General features: G+C 42.2%; 1 protein-coding gene across 1 annotated transcript in view; it reads left to right on the forward strand.

The window, feature by feature from the left end:
* The window catches only part of PPME1 (protein phosphatase methylesterase 1), a 74341-nt gene that overhangs the window by 43653 nt on the left and 28976 nt on the right, over window positions 1–1712 (forward strand). The window contains exon 5 of the mRNA XM_006140983.3: window positions 711–762. Within this exon, the coding sequence (XP_006141045.1) occupies window positions 711–762 (52 nt within the window). The remainder of the gene's footprint in view (window positions 1–710; window positions 763–1712) is intronic.

Raw genomic sequence — 1712 nt, forward strand, 5'->3', positions numbered from 1 at the left:
CTCTATGTCTCTCTGCCTGTCTGGCGAGCGCACGCGCCCTACAGTGAAAATCTCTCCAAAAAAAAAAAAAATTATAAATTCCTTGGGACCAGCAGATAAAGTAATGGCTACATCGCTGGACTCCCATGTAGTTGACCATGGTTCAAGTCCCAGACCTGGTGTCTTAAACTCACGCTGGGCGCATGTGTGTGCGTGCCCAAGATCCCAAGAGGAGAATGGAGAAGGGATTACGATGTGGCCATCCCCTCTGGGGGGATGATTTCTCACTTTCTGTCTCTCTGTCTCTCTCTGTCTTTCTGGCAAGCGCACGTACCCTATAGCAAACACCTCTCCCCCTCAAAAAAATTATAAACTCCTCATTTCATTGTCCAGAGGTGTGTGTGTGTGTGTGTGTTTCAAGTTTCCTATATGGCACATGTGCTTACCAGAGAGAGACAGAGAAAGAGGCAGAGGGAAAGTGAGAAATCATTCCCTGGAGGGATGGCCACACCACAATCCTTTCTCCTCCATTCTCCTCTCTGGATTTTGGGTGGGCACACATGCACACATTGCCTGGTGTGATTTTCAAGCTGTCAGGCTCAGGACTTAAACCTTGCAGTCTGCCATGTGGGGTCCAACTATTTTAACCTCCACCTGTTGGGTCCAAAGTGTGACTCTCGCTTTTATAATTCCTATCCCTGGGAATTTTATATTTTTAAATTTTTTTCTAGGTGAAACAAAAGTCAGGAATTCTGAAGACCTGTCTGCAGAAACAATGGCAAAGTAAGTAACCAAATATTGCTTATACATTGCCTGGCTTCTATCACTATTGTGAAGAATGGTACAACTTTATCAATCTTCTGGTGAGAATGTTAGATAATAATGAACCCAGACAAAATTTTACTTCTGTTCTCTCCTCCTTTTGATTTCTCCTACTATTTAATCTTGAAAAAGACTCTCCCTTTTTCTTGGTATACTTAATGTGACAGTCATCACGTAAAGCATTTAAAAATGCTTTCAGGCACAGTTTAGTTTATGCGGACTTTTGGAAAGTTTTCTTCTGCTGATGGACTTAATTAGAATCTAGATATTTATTATGAACCCACTCTTGGAAAAGTAGTTTATGCAAGAGATATCCTGCATAGGTTCTTTATCCAGTGTCATAGAACGATGAGAACTGGCTATTAAAGAACAATTAGACTCTGGGCCTCTAAGTGTAAGATGAATTGTAACATGTATAGTGACTTGCAAACCCGCTCGCTTATCAAAATCACCTAAGAGATTAGGAAAAATAACAGATAATTTGGCCTTACCCCAGATCTACTAAATCAGTACTTCTAGCACTGAGAGGTGGGCGTTCATATTTTGATAAAGTTCTGTAAAGGAACCTAATGCACCCAGTCCCATGATTTCTGTTTAGGAACCACTGACCTATAAGGTTAGTGGAACTCTTCTAATTACTCCACTTTGATACATACTCTCAGGTATCTGCCATCTTTGGCTTGAAGTATCTTCCCCTGTCTTATTTTAGTAGTTTTATTCTAAGAATGAACAGTTTCCTCTCCAAAAATAAAAAAAAGGAACCAGCAGTTAGCATAATGGCTATGTCGCTGGACTCCCACATAGTCGACCACGGTTCGTGTCCCGGACCCAGTGGCTTAAAACTCACGCTGGGCATGTGTGTGTGCGTGCCCAAGATCCCGAGAGGAGAATGGAGGAGAAGGGATTGCGGC

The sequence above is a fragment of the Tupaia chinensis genome, unplaced genomic scaffold (assembly GCF_000334495.1).
Source record: "Tupaia chinensis unplaced genomic scaffold, TupChi_1.0 Scaffold000047_1, whole genome shotgun sequence".
Lineage (NCBI taxonomy): Eukaryota > Metazoa > Chordata > Mammalia > Scandentia > Tupaiidae > Tupaia > Tupaia belangeri.